Source organism: Schistocerca serialis, chromosome 9 (assembly GCF_023864345.2).
Source record: "Schistocerca serialis cubense isolate TAMUIC-IGC-003099 chromosome 9, iqSchSeri2.2, whole genome shotgun sequence".
NCBI classification, from domain to species: Eukaryota; Metazoa; Arthropoda; class Insecta; order Orthoptera; family Acrididae; genus Schistocerca; species Schistocerca serialis.
Genome location: NC_064646.1, coordinates 215,115,003 through 215,132,128, shown reverse-complemented (window position 1 = coordinate 215,132,128; position 17,126 = coordinate 215,115,003). Strand labels below are relative to the sequence as shown.

The 17,126-nt window shown below is 40.3% G+C and overlaps 1 protein-coding gene across 4 annotated transcripts in view; it reads right to left on the bottom strand.

Annotated features, from left to right (window-relative positions):
- The window catches only part of LOC126419820 (small G protein signaling modulator 1-like), a 275,459-nt gene that overhangs the window by 147,685 nt on the left and 110,648 nt on the right, over positions 1-17,126 (bottom strand). For all 4 annotated transcript variants that reach the window (XM_050087048.1, XM_050087049.1, XM_050087050.1 and 1 more), the window contains 2 exons: positions 11,280-11,347; positions 4,626-4,790 (listed from right to left, as the gene is read on the bottom strand). In XM_050087048.1, coding sequence (XP_049943005.1) covers positions 4,626-4,790; positions 11,280-11,347 — 233 coding nt within the window. The remainder of the gene's footprint in view (positions 1-4,625; positions 4,791-11,279; positions 11,348-17,126) is intronic.

Sequence of the window (17,126 nt, the reverse complement as noted above, 5' to 3'; positions counted from 1 at the left end):
GTTTATTAAATTACTGAAAATCACTTTATACAGAAGTACAACAGCACAGTGTATAGATTACTAGATATATCATTATCATATTGTGCAACAGTTTTAGTACAGTGCTGTCAAAGTTTTTACAGTATCTTCTCTTTACTTTCTTTAAGAAGATGGTTTGCAAAATACAGCATGAGTTAGATCACATCAACAAGAATGTCATAAGAGATATTTTGCGTAATTTTTACACCGAGCAAAAATTTATACGAAGTGTCAGGACATGTTGTCTTCTTTGTTTTCTCTGACAAGAAATTGCTGCCAGTTATTCAACACAAGAGAGGATGGATATGAGGCATCACAGTAGTCAATCCTTCATCTTCCTATAAAATTTTTATCCCCCAGACTTACTTCCTGTACCAACTGACAATTCCTTGATGCCTTAATGCACTTAAGTTCAGTACCTTAATGTCAGTTATTCCATATACCCATCTAATCTTCAATGATCTTCTGTAGCACCACATTTCAAAAGCTTCTATTCTTGTCCAAGTTGTTTATAGCCTACATTTTACTTCTATATAAGACTAGACTCCAGATAAATACTAAAGAAAAGACTTCCTAACATTTAAATTTATATTCAATGTTAACAAAATTCTCTTTCTCAGGAAATGCTTTTTGTGCTACTGCCAGTCTGTATTTTATATCTTCTCTACTTTGGCTATCGTCCCTGATTTTTCTTCCCAAATAACAAAACTAATCTACTACTTTTACTGCCTCCTATCCTAATCTAAATCCCTGCATCACCTGATTTATTTCGACTACAGTACATTACCCCTGTTTTACTTTTTTTGATAGTCATCTTATAACCTGTTTTAAAGACACTATCCACTTTGTATAAGGTTCACATAACTTCCCAAATGGATCAGTAAAACCCATAAAAGGCTATTCAGCAATCAAACAAGTAGTGTGCAATGCTGAGAATAACACACAAGACAGGCATGAGGCAGTAAGTTGGTACACAATGTGGTGTAGTCTTAACAGCAACAATTTCAGAAATATAATTGCATCAACATTGTGACTACGGCTGACTATGAGGTTTGACTGATGCATCACTTCCTCACTGCACTATTACCATTAGAACAATATCAGTAAAATTCTCTATTTGTGCATGTGTGATAACAGCAGTTGCTGTAAAAACAGTTTATTAATACTGTGTACATCACAACTGAAATAATTTTTTTCACTAGTATACATTTTTTTTGTTTTATTTAGTTGAAAATTTTCAATTGTAGGCTTTTCTCATCCATTACTTGCTTACTGTGGGGATGTGCTGTCTGCATGCATCTTTCACTAGAACACTCCTCTTCAGGACAAAGCAGCTGGTCAAAGTCAGGCTTGGCAATCTTGTACAAGATGGGTGGTATGGGGATGGTGTCAGTGTAGCAGACAATTGAATAGTGGACCTCCTAAGGAACTCTGGATGGGCACATGAGAGCATGAAATTCAGGCAAGAGGTCAATGAAAAGGCCGGAATACATCATCTGCTTCATATTAATGAAAACAAAGAAGTGGTGCACTTTGTTGTTCTCCTGTAATGCTGTCAATGAGGCATTGGCCGGTAACCTCAGGGAGCAGACGCAATACTCGAAGTCCACTCTGATAATGGGGTCAGTGCATTGGTGATGGTGAAGGTCCAGGCTGATCCCATTCTAGGCCAAGGTCAAGGGTACAGTGATATATGCTGTAGGTGGTGATGGTGGAGTTACTTGCTACTATCAGGAGGATCGCCGAGGCAGTGCCAGAGTCCTGTACGAGCTTCAGTGTGTAAGCGGTCAACTGCCCCTTATGTACTAAGAACAACATATCTTTGCCTCACTCAGGTTGCAGTACGTACTGTCGATAGTTGAGTGCCCACCAAAGGATATTCAGTGTCGAGACTCCGAACAAGTAAGTTGTTGGCTGCTAAGTGAGCAGGACGGATTGTGGCAGGATGGCCAACCGCGTTTACAATTGTTTAACGGCTGTGTGTGTCACCAAAAGCCACGGGCCTAACCTCCAGGCGTTAATAGTGTAATTTGTTTGGTGTGTTTAAGTGTTCATTTGTGCACACCGTGATTACACGACATCCTCGCTGGATACGCAGGATTTGGATTGCAGTAAGGATCGTGTATTCAGTGCCACATGAAGAATATTCGTATGTGACAACATTAATAGGTGACCTGTGATGAGTTAACCCTTATTACTTTGTCAGACGAAGGGAGTAACTGCCTCATTCATGATGTTTAGACAAAAGATATAGAACATTAACAACAAAGTATGTACCGATTATTGCTACCTGACACCCTAATTAACTTCGTTGGATATAATACGAAACAACTACCGTGCAAATATTACCCAATCCACCTTCATCAGTTGCACATGCTCAAACCATTTTAAATTGTTACGCTATAATCCACTAATCAATAACAGGGGGTTTAATAGGGAGTGTTTCAAGTGGGAGACAGATAACATGGAGCTGATGTCAATCAGGAATGGCGTGGTGGAGTGAGCATCAGAGACAAGCAGGTGCTTTGAGATCAAGCAGCAGCCAGCTGTGCCTAAACACAGTAGCCACTGGTGTTTAGGTGTACAGATCAGGGCTCCCTGCACTTCACAGCATCCAGGCTGAAGTGCTTGCGGTACCATCACAGACAAGCCATGTCACAAGAGGTGTTGGCAGGGCAGCAGAAGATGCAGCAGCAGTAACCACTGTTGTGCCAATGCCTGGAACTGCACAGCATTGGTCACAAGTGAGGTGGGCTACAGTCGCCTACAGCATTGCCATGATGGCACAGAGGTGAGAAAGGATGTCATATACTTCCAGGTGCTGTGCACTGTGCTGCACATCAGTGGGGACGGGAGCAGCTGGTGACATCATTTACAGCATGTTGAGCAGCAAGGGGGAGTACACAGCTGGGCGGCTGGCAGAGCGATGGCCAGCTGACTGCATAGGATGGGGGTGTGGTTGGCATGTGGCAGCGGCGGTCACAGGCAGGGGGGCCAGGGTCTCGTGCATCCTGCCAGTGAGGCTGGCAGCATCAGTGAGGGAGAGATCAGCATGTGACACCACAGCTATCTGTATTGGGGCCGGGAGGAGAGCCAGTCATACGTTGTATAGGAGGCCATCAGAGACCATGTGTGGCTTTGTCAGGCTTTGGAGGAGTTGCAGGAATAATGAGGTTTGCTGGTACCCACACCATTCGAGGGAAAGGAGGTCCCAGACACACTACATTTCACATGATGTTGCATCACGAGACAGTGCCAGAGTGTCTTGTAATGATCATTGGCTGAGGGCAATGTGATGACATTGCAGATCTCCAATTCATTTGTTGGCTTGAGCTGACTGATCAGCACAGCGAACTTGGGGACATCCTGTGTGATGGTGCAGCCAGCAAAGATAGCGTTCACTGAGGACGGCAGTTGGGACGCAAAACTGCTGGATGGTGTGGTGGCGGCATGTGGGAATTCGGAAGTCAGCACTTCGATGCCACGAGGATTGTTGACACAGCAGATGCAGGGGCTGGTGTGGGCATTGGGGTGGAGTTTGGTACCAGGGGTTGGCCATTATTGGTCATGTTGCCGTGAGCTGCACATGCAGTCAGTATTGCAGTGTTCCAGTTCTGAGAGGCATGATGTATGGCACTGGAGTGGCAGTCGCATGCAGCGAGACTTTGGTTGATTTTGCGATAGAAGCCAAGGCTGCTAGGTTGCACAAAGGGTGGTGAAACACACAGAAAAAAAGCTCATGATGCAAAGCACACCAGTGTCCACAGCACAAAAACAGAAGTTGCTGCTGGTATGCGCAGTTGCACAGGATGTACACAGTAAACACACGAGACGAGTGCACAGGCAGTAACGGTTAGAGCTTGGAAATCTGACAGTACTAATGTGGGTACTAACACTCGCTGGTCAGAATGTCTTGCAGCGTGACACTCCGATTTACACACCAGGCTGTGCAGAGACAGTGTGGCACAGGTGAGGCTTAAAACTTCACAATAAGCATCTCAGGATGAAGCACGTCACCACGTGGCATGTCCAACACAATGCAGGAGTGGGGTTGAAATCAATGCTGACGCTGCAAGAAGACAAAGACTGAGACTGAGGCTAGGTTGGCAGAAGTCTCCCTATTAGCTGAGCTGTTTTCCAGTACCAGTAGCCAGCAATTATAGTAGGTGGGTATCCAGTCATGCAGCAGAATCAAAAGCATGAGGTGGAAAGTAAATGCACAAAAGAAGAAACTTCCTGCCTCACAGATAGCTGAAGCAGCCTAGGAAAGCATGGAACCACTACAAGCAATGTGCTGCGAGGGGCTAGCACAATACCAAAGAATATGACATTGAATATTTAAAATACAATTGTGGCTGTTTGAGCCTCATTTCTTTATCTTTGTGTTTTCTGATTATGTGGAGGAAAGTCTTGTTTACTTGAAGCCCCATTAATGAGAAACATAAGACAGTATAAAAATTCCTTTCACAGAAACTGTCTCTTCAAACAAATAAAATCTGAGAAAATACAAAAGACTGGCTCAGTTCAACAACACTGCACAAACCAATCACAATCAGCACATTTTTAAGTACTGAAAATTACATTCAGCACATAATGAAATATCTTACCTCTTCCTCTCTGTGACCATAGTGGGGGGTCCAGCTGTCCATGTGGTAGCAAACCATTCTCAAGGCAAGACAGAAATGACAAAAGGTGACCTCCACAAGGAAAATGTATTGGAGGTTTCTGGACTCCATCTTGCATCACCAAGACAACAGTTCCACCACTGTCAGCTAAAAAGAGAAGTATAGATGATTTATAATATCCTACTACACATATGTAATAAAGATGAACTATTTAGAAAAACAATTTCCACTAGTAACACCTTAAAGTTGTCATCTAGGAAAGAAAGACAAAACGTAATGGTTTAAGGAAAGTCTTATCTTATCACTTACTACAAAATAATTATTCCAGACACTAAAGAGACCACTAATTTCTTTGTGTGACCTCCTCACTCCTCATTAATTAATTGTAAGGCTGCAATGGACCATTTTTCCCAAACTATACAGAAGTAGATGGTAATATACAGTATATGTACTACATATGACACACGAAAACTTCACAGGTCATAGAGCTTGATGCACTTTACGTAAAAGCTACAAGAAAGAAAAATAGCGAAAAGGAAATAACATACAACACTGTTTATGAATAAAAAGAAAAATTATTATTATTATTATTACAGGATTAATTAACACAGAGATAAATTAATAACAACATTTTGTTGTATTCCTGTTATCTTCTGTCAAGCCTCTCCATTCAGTGCATCCTCCTTGCAAATTCAATTATGCTTCATTATTCCACTGATGTGGTCCTTCTAAGAACGTTGCAGTCTCCTGTGTTTACTTCTGCCAGGTGGTTTCCATTCAAAAATTTTATTTGGCCATCAGTGATCTGGAATTCTCAACAAATATCCATACCACTTTTGAGGTTTTCTTTAAATTCTGTCTGTCAGTGTTTCATCTGCCTTCATTCGAGTTTTCACTTCATCATTAGCCTTCTTTTCGATTCTTGATATTCTGGCACTCTGTAAATAATCCATTTCCACAGCTCTTATTCTTCTTTTCATGTAAGCATTTAAAATCCATAGTTGTGACCCATAGCATAGAACAGATACAACCATTAGCCTACCCACTCTTTTCTTACTGTTATTAGAGATTTTCTTGTCCCACCAAAAAGAATTCATAAACCCTATTACTATCCTACTTCGTTGTATTCTGAATTTTATTTCTGTAGTACCCAGTCCATTTTTGTCAATATATGCCCCAGATATTTAAATTTTTCTTCTTGTTTCATAACTGCTGCATCATTGATGTGAACCTCAAATTTAGTGTCACTATTCACTATCAGGTATTCTGCTTCTGTCTGACTCACACAGTCCCTTTTTATCATTTTCCTGTCATAAACGCCATATCATGAACTTTATATCAAATTCAGCTTTTGCTACAGCAGCTTGATCACCAGAAAAACTTAAAGTAAACAGCTGTACATCATTTATAATAATTCCTTTCTTACACAGCTGTTCTTCCTCTTTCGGAGAGCCACTTCTACATATAAATTGAAAAAGATTGGTGACACCCTGCAACCTTGTCTCAGTGTGTTATACTAACACACTGCATGCTGGCTGCTATGCCACAGTTATTGTTGCAGTTCCCAGCGATTCTTGTATGATGTGCTGCTCTTACCGGTGTCTGATGCTGATGAAACTTGGCAGACATGTTCATGTGATGTTATAATATTCATAAGGGTGTGATACCTCTAGAAACACATGCCTTTGCTAACAGTACCTCACAAAACTGGCAGTAGTATCTCGTTTTAGTTCTTTTACAGTGTGCTGCGCAAACTCTGCAGGGTTGTGCTGAATATTTTTTTTTTTCACTTCCTCAATAGTCAAAATAGTATGTTCTTTAATGCTCCTTGGACAGCTGTCAGCAGTGAGTTGCTGACAGTTGTCCAAGGAGCATGCATGCCCATAATAATCTTCACGAGTCCAGTTAAAAGTGCTGCTATATTTTGTAATACGAAAGTTACTCGATTTGAGCAGGCCTGAAGATGACATAATGTATTGTCGAAACCGATAGCCTAAAAATAAAACCTAAATAACGGCAATTGGTATTGTATTACTGGAAATTGACCAGCTGTATTCCCACACTCCAGACATAGGATGGAGCTACATTCATTCTTCTACAGTAGTTTTGTTATGTTTAGCATGTGTCTTCCACGTTTTATTTTGAAGTCAACATCTGACACAAAATATAAACCCAATCAACAGACAGCTATCATCATTTACATCTACATCTAATGACTAATCTGCAAGTGAACACTTAAGGGCCCAGCAGAGGGTTCACGGAACCACTTTCAGACTATTTTTCTAGCACTCCACTCTTGAACAGCAAGCAGAAAAAATGACACTTCAATCTTCTGTGCGAGCTGTGATTTCATTTATTTTATTATGATGATCATTATTCCCTATGCATGTAGGCGTCAACAAAATATTTCTACATTCAGAAGAGAGAGTTTGTGATTGAAATTTCATGAGAAGAACAAACTGAAACAAAAAAGCCTTTGTTTTAATGTTTGCACACCAACTTGAGTGTCATATCCATGACTCCCCATCCTCTGTTTCAGAATTCTCTGAACTTTTTTGATGTCCTCCATCAATCCTGTCTGGCAAGGAGCCCATACCACGCAGCAATATTCCAGAAGAGGATAGACATGCAATCTCTTTAGTTGCAACCCCTTAAAGTGTTCTGCAAATAAAGCGCAATCTTCCATTTGCCTTCCCCACAACATTATCTATGTCTTTGTTTCAGTTTCAATTGTTGTTCACAATTTTAAATCCTAAGCATTCAGTTTAATTGACAGCCTTTGGATTGCAGTCACAATTTAGGAGAAATGAATGACGTAACTTTCCTGCTTTGCTTTTGAAGTTAGGATATAGATTTTGTACAAGATTTTGATGTTTTATCCTAATTCATGCCCAAAGATTGCTCTTGGCAACCTATGTTCTAGGGGGTCTGATTGAATTTATCAAAACACTTCTAATTAAGGGAGACTCAGTACAGCAATACTGGTCTTATTATTTAAGAAATTCTTATTTGTAACTTTTTGTACAGTTCCAACAAAAGACCAGTTTCATTCTATCCTAAAATGTAGATATGGTATGTGTGGAAAGACAATCCCAATGTTTTGTGGAAATAAAACATTGGCAGTTTCAGAACAACTGACTGGATTACAAGTTTTCATTTTGTAATGCACTACTTATAATGCATTTGCCAGATTTAGTTGAATTAGACAAATATGTAGTTGAAGTTCTTGCTTACACAACCAAGTAAGGTAGAACTGCAAAAAACTAAGCTAACAGGAGATGTTAAATGCTCCTATACCTTTAAAGCAAACAGGTTTACTTGGCTTTGACTTTTATTTCATTTTCCAGTGTAATGAAAAAGCAACTGCACAGAGGACTAAAATATAATAAAGATATTAATTTCATTAAATATGTTAGACTCTATAAAACCATATTTAAAAGATTTGTCAGGGCAGCAAAACAACTGGTAAATAACAGGCTAATTTTAAATCATAATAATAAGACAAAGGCTGTGTCATCAGTCATTAAATCTGAATTAGGTGTTAAAGCCTGTAACCACAAAATTTCAAAAATTGACACTGAAGGAAATATTATTGTAAATCCAGCTCAAATACCAGAGTACTATAATAAATTCTTTATAAGTGTAGCAAAGTCTGATGTAGATGTAACACATTATCACAACAAAGTAAATCCCTTTGGCCTAGGTGAAAACTCTGAAAACTTTGCAAAATTCTTAAAAGTTTCTGTGGAGGATGTAGAAAATGCTATTCTAAAATTAAGAAACAAAAAAATCTGCAGCTTGGGATGGAATACCCACCAACGTTATTAAAGTGGTACACAACAGAATTGTAAACCCACCAGCTCAATAATAAATCAATGTTTTGAAGAGGGCTGTTTCCCAGAGGTACTGAAATATGCTGGAGTCAAACCATTTTTCAAGAACGGATCAAGTAAGATCATGGGAAATTATTGTTCTATATCAATTCTCCCAGTTCTATCTAAAATATTTGAAAAACTTGTTGTTGCACAAATCCAAAACTTCGTTGCAAAATATTCTGTTATTCTAAACAATCAATTTGGTTTTCAGCATGGGAAAAACACCATAGATGCAGTAAACAGTTTCATTGAGAAAATAAATACATCATTAGGCAAGAGAAATAAGGTGGCAGGAATTTTATGCGACCTCACAAAGGCGTTTGATTCTGTAAACCATGCACTGCTTGTTTACAAACTTGAAAAGTATGGCATTACTGGCAGTGCCCTACAGTGGCTTAAATACTACTTAGCCAACAGAAAGCAAAAGCATTTCTTCAAATGGTGCATATTATTTATCTGGCTGGAAAAAAATATCTCAGGGTGTTCCACAAGGCTCCATATTAGGCCCAGTCCTATTTCCCTTTGTTATTAATGACTTACCATTAAGTATCAGCTCCCTATCAATGCTGTTCACAGATGATACTTCTGTCTTAGTTGAAGAACAGGATTTGGAAAAAATTCCCAAATCTGTGATCAGTATCCTCAGAACCTTAGAAACTTGGTTTCAGCTATACCTGGCAAACAAACTGAGCAACTGTGCATTTGCAGTGCAAATATTATCAACTGCAACTGACATGGACACATGAATAGTAGCATATAGAAGCTACTTTGAATCCATTATTAAGTATGGTATTGTCTTTTGGAGTAACTCGACAAACATAGTGTGGATACTAAAAATACAGAAAAAAATCAAGATGCATTTTCTCAGCTTAAGTGCATTAGTAGCCTTAGTATTGCATCAACGTTTCTTTTAAGAAAGGTTAGAAGAATTTGCTTCGTGAAAACATTACAAAAACCTAGCATTTTCTTCTAAAATACTGGATTCTTTATTTATAGCTGCAAGGCAGTTTTACGAAGTTTTCCTAGAGCAGGAAAAACCAATCATCCCCCAATATTGCAAAGAACTTCTACTGGCCACCTATAAGAAGCATTCAGTATAAAATTAAAGAAAAATGGAAAAGCGTAAAACAAGTAGGTCTTGAGCATCAAAGCAAATTAGGACCCATATACCACATGGTTTATTTCATTTTAGGACCAAAAACACGAACAAAGTCAAAGATCTTATTGAACGATGCACTGCCTGGCCGGCTGGAATATGCATTACAGTACTCATAAGGTGGGTATAAGCTCAGCAAAGGGAACTTTTAAGAATCCTCAAAGATATACAAGTCTTAACCAAACATCACAAAATAATTTGTAACACATTTGTAGCTAGCTGAGGCCATCCCTCCCAACATTGCATCCAATGGGTGTTTAGGCAGTTCCCTGCACAATCCTTTGCATGCCACAGTTGAATTTTTTACACCAATAATACATTTTTGGTATAAGGGAAGACAACCATTCAGTGCAGAGGAGGAACTGAGCAGCAGGGGAAAAAAATTGTTACATACTTCATTTGAAACACACACATAAATGTGTGCACATGCTGTTTACATGTACTTCTTGACTCCCTAGTTCTTAATTAGGTTTCCGGTTGGGTGTGTTTTGTGTTGAGTTGCTGTAAACCTAATCAGACAACCAATGGTGGATCCAGAAGGATTATGATAGCCTCGGGCGAATTCTGTCAATTTTTTTACGCATGATTTATAGTAATAAGTATTGTTAACAAACATATTATATAAAGCAATGTCAGTTTCAACTATTATTACATGAAACATTTAAGCATTGCTTTACTCTGTGTAGCAATTCTGCCAGCCAGTGTGGCCGAGCGGTTCTAGGCGCTTCAACCTGGAACTGCGCGACCGCTACGGTTGCAGGTTTGAATACTGCCTCGGGCATGGATGTGTGTGATGTCCTTAGGTTAGATAGGTTTAAGTAGTTCTAAGTTCTAGGGGACTGATGACCTCAGATTTTAAGTCCCATAGTGCTCAGAGCCATTTGAACCATTTTTGTAGCAATTCTACTTAGTAGATGTTTGCAAGAAAGCACACCTATGGTTCCTCTACTGCAAGAGGGAGGATGACCTTGCTCCTCTCACCTTCGCAATCTTTGTGGCAAACAGAGCTTACTTAATTCACTCCCTCAACCCCATCTAAAATGGCAAAGTTGCACACTGTGCACTTCTACCTACAGGCATGCTTCTGAAGGGGGAGAGGAAGGGGAGAGAGGGGGGAAAGGGGAGAGAGAGAGGGGGAAGATTTATTGGCTGGCAGACTGATGGGAACAAATGGTCAGAATGACAGGGTGGGTAGAGGGAGGAGGGGTGGGCTGGCTATGTTTAAAAAAAGTACTTCAGAAGCTGAGATACAATGTTCTACACCTAGTTTTTCAGTCACTGGTTCATTGGTTAACAGTTGCTTTATACATTGTTTCATATCAATGTTTGTACTTGATCCAAGATTTTCCATGATTGTATTATTGTAGTATTTACTTAATTGAAACTCACACTAAATCACTAAATTCCTGACAAGGGAAATTCAGCACTTTAAGTACTGATGATATTAGAACATGGTATGAGTCTATATTTTTTTGTAATAAGAGTTTTTATGAGTACTGTATCACTCACAGCTACCCAAACATTGCATTTATGAAATACACATTTATATTATGCCATTTGCTCCAAGAAAATAAGAAAAATTTTGCAGTTTTTATTATATCTTACCTTGCTGATGGCAATGAACATAGACGACTTCTTCTATTGGTACATTCATAGCATACTCCCAATACATGCTGCAGAAAGTAAGACACAATGTATACTCTATGATCTCATTGCAAAATACAGATATATTAATAAATAATCAAATAATGGTAAGTATAAATGATATAAAAGCAGTTAATGCATCAAATGGTTGCTGAACACAAATGAGATTGAAAATGTTTGCTGAGCTTTCAGACAATGGTCAATGTCCTTTACAGTTAATTAAAACACTCCCACACCATACTCCTGCACAGTTGCACACCTCTCATGTCAAACACTGTGTGTGTGTGTGTGTGTGTGTGTGTGTGTGTGTGTGTGTTAGTTACGCTGAAGGAGGACATTGTCCGAAAGCTTAGCAACAATTTCAACCTTGTCTGTGTCCCTAAACATTACACGACACCTCGACTATATGGCAAGCGAGTAGCTATCTTTACTCCTTCCCTTATTTGCATTCCACCGAGGACTCTTCACTACAGAATGTATAATAATGAGGCTTTTGTAGTTGCTTGATGAATAACAATATCATTAGTGAACATCTCATAGTTTTTGCTCTTGTGTTCACATTTTTACTGTTAATTTTTCTTTTAGTTGCTTTGTTACCTTTCAATATAAAGGTAATGGCCTACACTACTAAACTGAGTACCTTTCAGTCTCCTTCACTAAGACACAATTAACATACTTAGTTTTTCACTTTTAACAACAGCACTTTCCTCAAAGAAAATCTGGTCCATTTCTCATATGTCTTTACTTTTGACCTAGTTTCCTTGAGATTTCCTCTTTATTCTTCTGAAAAAGTTCATTATGTCCATAAATACTCTTAATTTTGATGCCATTAACTAATGTAAACTCAGAATTGTTTGTAAAATGCTTTCACTTTGCTGGTGAACAACAGAATGAATTTTCAGTTTTTTAGTTTAGTCTTCCGTATGTTAACCATCCCTCACGCCCGGTGAGTCATGCTTCGGTAACTCAGTTGGTAGAGCACTTGCCCGCGAAAGGCAAAGGTCCCGAGTTCAAGTCTCGATCGGGCACACAGTTTTAATCTGCCAGGAAGTTTCATATCAGCGCACACTCTGCTGCAGAGTGAAAATCTCATTCTGGATACTACATTAAAGATCCATTCGGATATCCCACATGTAGCAACAATGGAAGAATATAATACTGCATTTATTCCTATTCATCATGACTTCTGGATCCCTAGGTCTGGCAGGATGAATGACAAGGCTATTCATGTTGCCATTCCACAAAACCCTCTTGGTGAAAGGGCAGGAGGACCATAAAAAGATAAATTTACGGATGGCACATGGAGTGTGAGAACACTGTTAAATCTTGGAAAACTGGAGGAAGTCAGAAAGATTATGACAAAGTGTCAATTACATGTTTTAGGACTATGTGAGACAAGATGGGCTGGGAATGGTGAGTTTAAACCAGGAGATTTGAGAATAGTTTATAGTAAAAACCAACAGTCACAGAAGAATGGTGTAGCTATTGCATCAACAAAAAAATTGGTGCATAATGCAATGAATACCTAATATTTGAGTGATAGGATATAAATGATTAAGTGACAAATATTGTATGAAAGCTCTGGTAGAATGTAAATACTTTTGGATTAAGGCAGACCACTCACCAAAAACGTACGAGTGTTGAGTTGTTGACAGGCACACATAAAAGTAAGAAAACTTGCTGTCTTTCAGCATTATCCTTTGACAAGATAGAGTTAAACAAAGACATACACACAGACACAACGTAGCTGCTTTCCAAGGTGTCTTGGTCTCTGATGGCATAGTAAAAGCACCCAACTATGCTTCAAACACTACACAGCATTTTATTTTGGTATTACCACCAACCAGTGGTCCACTGGGATGGATAGCCACCACCACAAAGATGACCAGCCAGTGGCATAACATGAAGCTGAGCACAAAATGCTCATTTTCAATAGCTGCTTCACAACTTGAGCCATCATGCAGATGGGGGTTATCCCTACAACACATTGTCTGCTGCCATAATAATCCTGACCTCTGTCTTTGGTAATCCTCTGCCCTGAACCCTCCACCCGACACTGTTTTCCCTTACTCCATCGTGCCACCTCCTCCCAGTTCATGTCCCCACATCGACTTCAGCATGTGCTGCTTTCCACTGGCCACTACAATTGTGTCAGCCCATTACCTGCCAACGTCCTCTCGCATTCCCAGCTGAGCATGTGTGTGTGTGTGTGTGTGTGTGTGTGTGTGTGTGTGTTTGTATGTGTGTGATTATTCTACTATGAAAGGTAGCATGCTTTTTCTTCCTTTTGTGTGTGCATATCAGCAACTCAACGCTTCTGCTTTATGATGAGTGCTCTCCTTTAAACCAAAAGTGATTAAGTTAAAAGGTAGGCCAACTGGCATAACAATAATTCAAGTATTTTATGAATGACAAGTGGTAACATTTAGGAAATATATAACACTGATGACTCCACTGAATAATTAATGGAAATGATAAATACCAAAGACAAAGTCTTTGTGGTCTTTATGTGAAATATGCATTGTCACCAATAGAATCATTCTGCAGTCAATCACATATGCTGGTTCTGTAAATAGTGTTTCATGAATAGAACACCATCTTCACTCCCAGGATTCCCCTCTGAGTTCACGAAGCATCTCCATAAACTCACACAATACCAGTAACCCTCATAGCCGCACACCTCTGAGTTCCTTCAAAATCTCTCTTTAATCTAATTTGATGGGGCTCCCTCATATTCAAGCATTACTCAAGAATTAGTTGCAAAAGTGTTCTGTATGAGGTCTCCTTATACATGCACAACATTTCCGTGGAACTCTACCGATGAACTGTAGTCAGCCGTTCACCTACCCTACAACTAACAAGATGTGTTCATTCCATTTCATATCATTAGCAGTGCTATGCGTAGATATTTATGTGACTACCACTGTATTCAAACGATTACACAAATGTTTCTCTTACATGACAACATTAACTTGTACTTATTCTCATTACAGCATTTGCCACTCATCACACCTAGGGCAAGTTTTGTTGCACACAAGCAATGCTTACTAAATCCATACTATTTTATGGATAGAAGTTTTTCTCTCTCTACAAAACTCACTATATTCAAGTTTTGAATATGCTGAAGAATACTGCAGCATACTGACATTAAGGATATTTGACTATAATTTTAGCATCCATTCTTCCACTCCTTCCTATAAGACCATATCCTTCTAATAAATGCTATTCCCATTGCTCGTACATTTCAGTGTCTTATTACTATTTTATGTTCATCAGTTCTGACAAAGGTTGTACATACAAATGTATCTACAAGGTAGAAAATCTAACGCAACAAAGATGGATAGCATCAGGTTCTCTGTCAGCTTCTCAAATGTGACTGTCCAATTCTTTGAGCCTAGTAAATACCTCAAAAAGTGTCTTTACTGAAGGGTGTAGTCCTCTTTGAAAATTTCAGAAAATCTTTTTTTTTTTCTTTATAATTTAAAATGTTTTCTGGGATTCTACTTTATTGTACTCTTCATTACAAGTTCATCAGAAACTCCATCATTAAGGTACAAGGTGATTTGTGAAAAAGTGTCTCCAAAAACCATTCACAGTGAGAAAAAAATAGTTAACATTGCAGCCAGTGAGGCAGCACGTAATTTCAGTGACAGCCTAACAGGCATTATGGAAATTATGAATATGCTCAAACTTGATTAGGATCAACCTGTTACAACTTCTGCACAAATGCAGATGAAAAGCACATCAAGCAAAGAGAGTGCGGATAACAGAAACTGCGGGTGACAGAAGCTGCCAAAAAGGCCCGCAGGACACCATGGCCACAAACAAGAGGGAAGAGGACCTCCTTCTGAATCTGGGATTGTTGTATGGTCCAGAGTTGCTGATTTCAGATGTGTGTAACTTAAATAGAAAATATGTGACCCAAAACTTAAAACACATTTTCTCGAAACCATATTTTTGAAATTGGCAGGAAACACAACTTGAGAACGAATGTTTTGGTGGTGGTGGTGGTGGTGGTGGTGGGAGAGGAGGGGGGGGGGGGGGGGGGGGAGAGGGGGGGGGGTTGTTTCAACAAGTCACCCCTTTGTTGTAACTTAATATTTTTCAATTGTGCTGTGTATGTATGACAGAAAACATATTGGAAAAGGCTCGTACAAAATTAGTTTGTTAGAGGTCCAATACGAGGGCTTTGGGAATTTCTGCCAATGACCAATGTTCTGCTGCAAGCGGTCCTTTCATCTGGTGCAGCGGTTACCGGGAGTGTCCGGTGTGGACACAGAAACTACATCATCATATTTAGTATTACTTTTTATTTTACTAAAAAATAAATCATCTGTTTTTCATGTGGCCACAGAGGGATAACCCCTTAACTATTCAACGATACAAGTGATTGTCCTATGTGAGCATTCACTAATTCAATGAAACAGCTAAACCAAGTATCCACTGATGCACTTTCTCAAATGAAATGATTGGGCAGTCACCTATGAGTGACCACTTGTGGGCCTGAAACCTTCCAGCTTTTCTCTGTTTAATATTCTATGTCACAAATATACTTTTGTGTTCAGCCTTTGTCAGAATCCATTTTTATTGTACTATCATACACCCAATAAAATTGCATTTTCATTGTATTTTAATAATATGTTGATATATTAGTTTCTTCCTAACATTCTCACCCTGAGATAGTGAACCTACAGAAGCATCTACACTCCTGGAAATTGAAATAAGAACACCGTGAATTCATTGTCCCAGGAAGGGGAAACTTTATTGACACATTCCTGGGGTCAGATACATCACATGATCACACTGACAGAACCACAGGCACATAGACACAGGCAACAGAGCATGCACAATGTCGGCACTAGTACAGTGTATATCCACCTTTCGCAGCAATGCAGGCTGCTATTCTCCCATGGAGACGATCGTACAGATGCTGGATGTAGTCCTGTGGAATGGCTTGCCATGCCATTTCCACCTGGCGCCTCAGTTGGACCAGCGTTCGTGCTGGACGTGCAGACCACGTGAGACGACGCTTCATCCAGTCCCAAACATGCTCAATGGGGGACAGATCCGGAGATCTTGCTGGCCAGGGTAGTTGACTTACACCTTCTAGAGCACGTTGGGTGGCACAGGATACATCCGGACGTGCATTGTCCTGTTGGAACAGCAAGTTCCCTTGCCGGTCTAGGAATGGTAGAACGATGGGTTCGATGACGGTTTGGATGTACCGTGCACTATTCAGTGTCCCCTCGACGATCACCAGTGGTGTACGGCCAGTGTAGGAGATCGCTCCCCACACCATGATGCCGGGTGTTGGCCCTGTGTGCCTCGGTCGTATGCAGTCCTGACTGTGGCGCTCACCTGCACGGCGCCAAACATGCATACGACCATCATTGGCACCAAGGCAGAAGCGACTCTCATCGCTGAAGACGACACGTCTCCATTCGTCCCTCCATTGACGCCTGTCGCGACACCACTGGAGGCGGGCTGCACGATGTTGGGGCGTGAGCGGAAGATGGCCTAACGGTGTGCGGGACCGTAGCCCAGCTTCATGGAGACAGTTGCGAATGGTCCTCGCCGATACCCCAGGAGCAACTGTGTCCCTAATTTGCTGGGAAGTGGCGGTGCGGTCCCCTACGGCACTGCGTAGGATCCTACGGTCTTGGCGTGCATCCGTGCGTCGCTGCGGTCCGGTCCCAGGTCGACGGGCACGTGCACCTTCCGCCGACCACTGGCGACAACATCGATGTACTGTGGAGACCTCACGCCCCACGTGTTGAGCAATTCGGCGGTACGTCCACCCGGCCTCCC